Source organism: Oncorhynchus mykiss, chromosome 8, assembly GCF_013265735.2.
Source record: "Oncorhynchus mykiss isolate Arlee chromosome 8, USDA_OmykA_1.1, whole genome shotgun sequence".
NCBI classification, from domain to species: Eukaryota; Metazoa; Chordata; class Actinopteri; order Salmoniformes; family Salmonidae; genus Oncorhynchus; species Oncorhynchus mykiss.
The window spans coordinates 16,354,183-16,357,377 of NC_048572.1; the positions used below are offsets into that span (position 1 = coordinate 16,354,183).

Below are 3,195 nucleotides of genomic sequence, written 5' to 3' on the forward strand. Positions count from 1 at the left end.
CATCTTGAATGAGTTGTATTATAAATTCCAACACTTTTTTTCTCAGCTATTCTTGCTGTGTTTCCCTGTACTCTCACCAAGTAGATGGTCTTAGTAATTTCATTCTGCTTTATTGACTAATGCAAATCATTACCAGCCTGGGCACCCTGGCATGGACCATCTGTCAGTAATTATATTGACTCAGGCGAGGTCTGTGCTAAGAGGTGCACTAGGGACAGTAGTGAACCATCTCAATGCTGACAGCTGACATTGAAATGTTCTATCTACCGAGTCTAGCTAAATTAATTTGCCTCCTCAAGCAGTGTCCTTCAGCAGTCTCTCAAGCCTGCCTGCAGATATAAAGGCTTATATTTCTGCCTCTCGGAGTGGACGAGAGACATTGAATGAGATAGATAAACCTTTTTACATCATTAGGCCTCATTTACACTTGCCACATGCTACGTTCACTCACCCTGATGAAGGTTGATTTAGACTGAAACCTTGGTCAAAATGATCTATTAAATTGTTGGGAGCATCAAGATCACCAGAATGCTGGAGTTGTTATTTATATTATATTCACTCACTGTTCTGTATATTGTCCTCTTTATTCTCTTCCAGAGTCTTTTAACAGTTTCCCCCTTATTGGTACAGTAATATATCTTTATATGTGTTTAATTGTAGACAAAACAAAAAAATATATCAGTGACAATTATCAGTGTGTCCTCCACTTTAGGACTTTAAGACCCCTCAGTTTTATAAGTACTTGCTGTGTTAAGTGGCTTTCATCTCCCAAATAACATTGGATTATAAAGTCTCCACTATAAATCCAAATCCCTCACCTTTCAGAAGCTCAACTACTGCCATGGGCTGCACTATATTACCTTTATTGTCTATCTTTCTTCTATTGTATAACAACCTCCAATTGCCAAGGGCAGCTCTGTTGATTAAAAGGCAGGTGAAAAATACAAAGACTAATTTAAAGTTTGCTAGAGCAAAGAAACAATGTGCCCTCCAGTGTTAAGTGCCTCTTATACAAAATATATGACATAACATTACGTCTAGTGTACTTGTTTGAGTTCTAATGAAAGTATCCTACTGAAAACAAGTTTTCACCAAGGTCACTGTGACAGTCTGTGTAAATGTTCTATTATGAAATATTAATCTTTATGCACTTTCTAATGTACCATATATGTCTGTTTTGTGTGTTACAGTGTGACCACTGACCTATAGTGTGGATCCTATTCCTGGGACAGAGTGTGCCCATCAGTGGGGGAGAGCTGGCCCTGTCTGGGGAAGATGGAGATGGAGAGGGACCTTGGGGACAGCTCCACAGGGCCCAATATCACCAACAGCACAGAAGCTCCAGACAGCACTCTCCCTGTGGTGGTGTTCACAGACAGGATGGTGGTGCTGGTGGTTATCCTGGCGCTACTAACCCTCCTCACTGTGCTCGCCAACAGTGCTGTCATCACAGCCATCTGCACCACCAAGAAGCTCCACCTTCCCGCCAACTACCTCATCTGCTCCCTGGCGTTCACCGACTTCCTGGTAGCTATCCTGGTCATGCCAATCAGCATCCTATACATTGCCACAGAGTACTGGTCGTTGGGCCAGGTGGTATGTGAGGCCTGGCTGAGTGTGGACATGACCTGCTGCACCTGCTCTATCCTGCACCTGTGTGTCATAGCGCTGGACCGCTACTGGGCTATCACCAAGGCCATCGAGTATGCCCGTAAGAGGTCGGCCCGCCGGGCAGCTGTCATGGTGGGCATCATCTGGGTCATCTCAGTCTTCATATCCATTCCACCCCTCTTCTGGAGACACAGGCCCGGTAGCCACGGCCCAAAACAGTGCATCATAGAGCATGACCACGTGGGCTACACTATTTACTCCACCTTCGGGGCCTTTTACATCCCCATGACCCTTATTCTCATCTTGTACTATAGGATTTATAATGCTGCTAAGACGCTCTATCAGAAACGGGGCTCATCGCGGCACTTCAGCAGCCGAAGCCAGACGAAGACTGATAGTCAGAACTCTCTGAACCACTGCCGTATGGCACACACCTTCTGCGTATCGGACCTATCCACTTCAGACCCCACTCTGGAGTTTGACAGGCTCAATGCCACCATCCGTATCCCCTCATTTGAGACAGATATGGACGGGGCAGATGAGAGGAGCCAGATCTGTACCTCTAGGGAGAGGAAGGCAGCACGTATCCTGGGCCTCATCCTCGGGGCTTTTATCCTCTGCTGGCTGCCTTTCTTTCTGAAGGAGCTCCTTGTGGGCCTACAGGTCATAACTGCCTCACCCCAGGTGTCAGAATTCCTAACCTGGCTGGGCTACATCAACTCACTTATTAATCCTCTACTCTACACCAGCTTCAATGAGGATTTTAAGTTGGCCTTTAAGAAACTGCTCAGACGAAAGGAGCATGCATAGATTTGCAGGCCCAGGTTGAACGTACAGAATAGTCCCATCGGGGAAAGTATGAAGGAAATTTACATGCAGTGTGTCCATTGGCTATGTGATGTTGTGCTTTTCAAAATAAAATGTATTTTTTATTTTTTTAAAGTAATGTTTCTTGCTCTTTGTGTAAACACAAACTTTGACCATGAACAATCATGGCTTATAAATGCACATACATACATTTTTTATGGCTTTGTGAATGAATTACATTTTTACCAATGTGGGGTTTAAGTAAATATTCAATGTTTTTGTCTCAATTGGTTTTACTACACCAGGCACTCCTGCAAAATATCATTCTAAATCACATTCCATTTGCTCCATTACAGACTTTATTATGAGGCGTCCTCCCCCTCACTGATTTCACTGTAGGTATCTATCCCTCCATACTAGGCTGAAATAAACGGGTATGTGAGTGACCAAAGACCTTGGATGAGAAACTGACTTCTGCACCCATACATTTTTTAAAGGGCCTGGTAAAACTGATAGATGATTACCTTACCTGATTGTGATGAATACAAACACTAAAATTACGTTTTGAACTGATAACCTAATGTTCATTATTTATTGACCTCTTGATGTCTTCAAGTTTAGTTGATTTATAATAGTTAAGTGCCTGCACGCAAAAAAAACACACACGCAGCCTGCTACCTACCACAGAGTTCAAAACTGCTACGCCCCTCGGTGGACTACGGTGGCATTTGATTCTGCGTGCGTTAATTATTCTGGTCACATGCTGTCTGCGTACGC

The 3,195-nt window shown here is 43.8% G+C and overlaps 1 protein-coding gene across 1 annotated transcript; it reads left to right on the plus strand.

The window, feature by feature from the left end:
* Window positions 1-1,197: 1,197 nt before the first annotated feature.
* Window positions 1,198-2,676, plus strand: LOC110529488 (5-hydroxytryptamine receptor 1E-like). Its single transcript, XM_021611723.2, has one exon. The coding sequence runs from the start codon at window positions 1,276-1,278 to the stop codon at window positions 2,419-2,421; it is 1,146 nt and encodes a 381-aa protein (XP_021467398.1). The 5' UTR covers window positions 1,198-1,275; the 3' UTR covers window positions 2,422-2,676.
* Window positions 2,677-3,195: the final 519 nt, after the last annotated feature.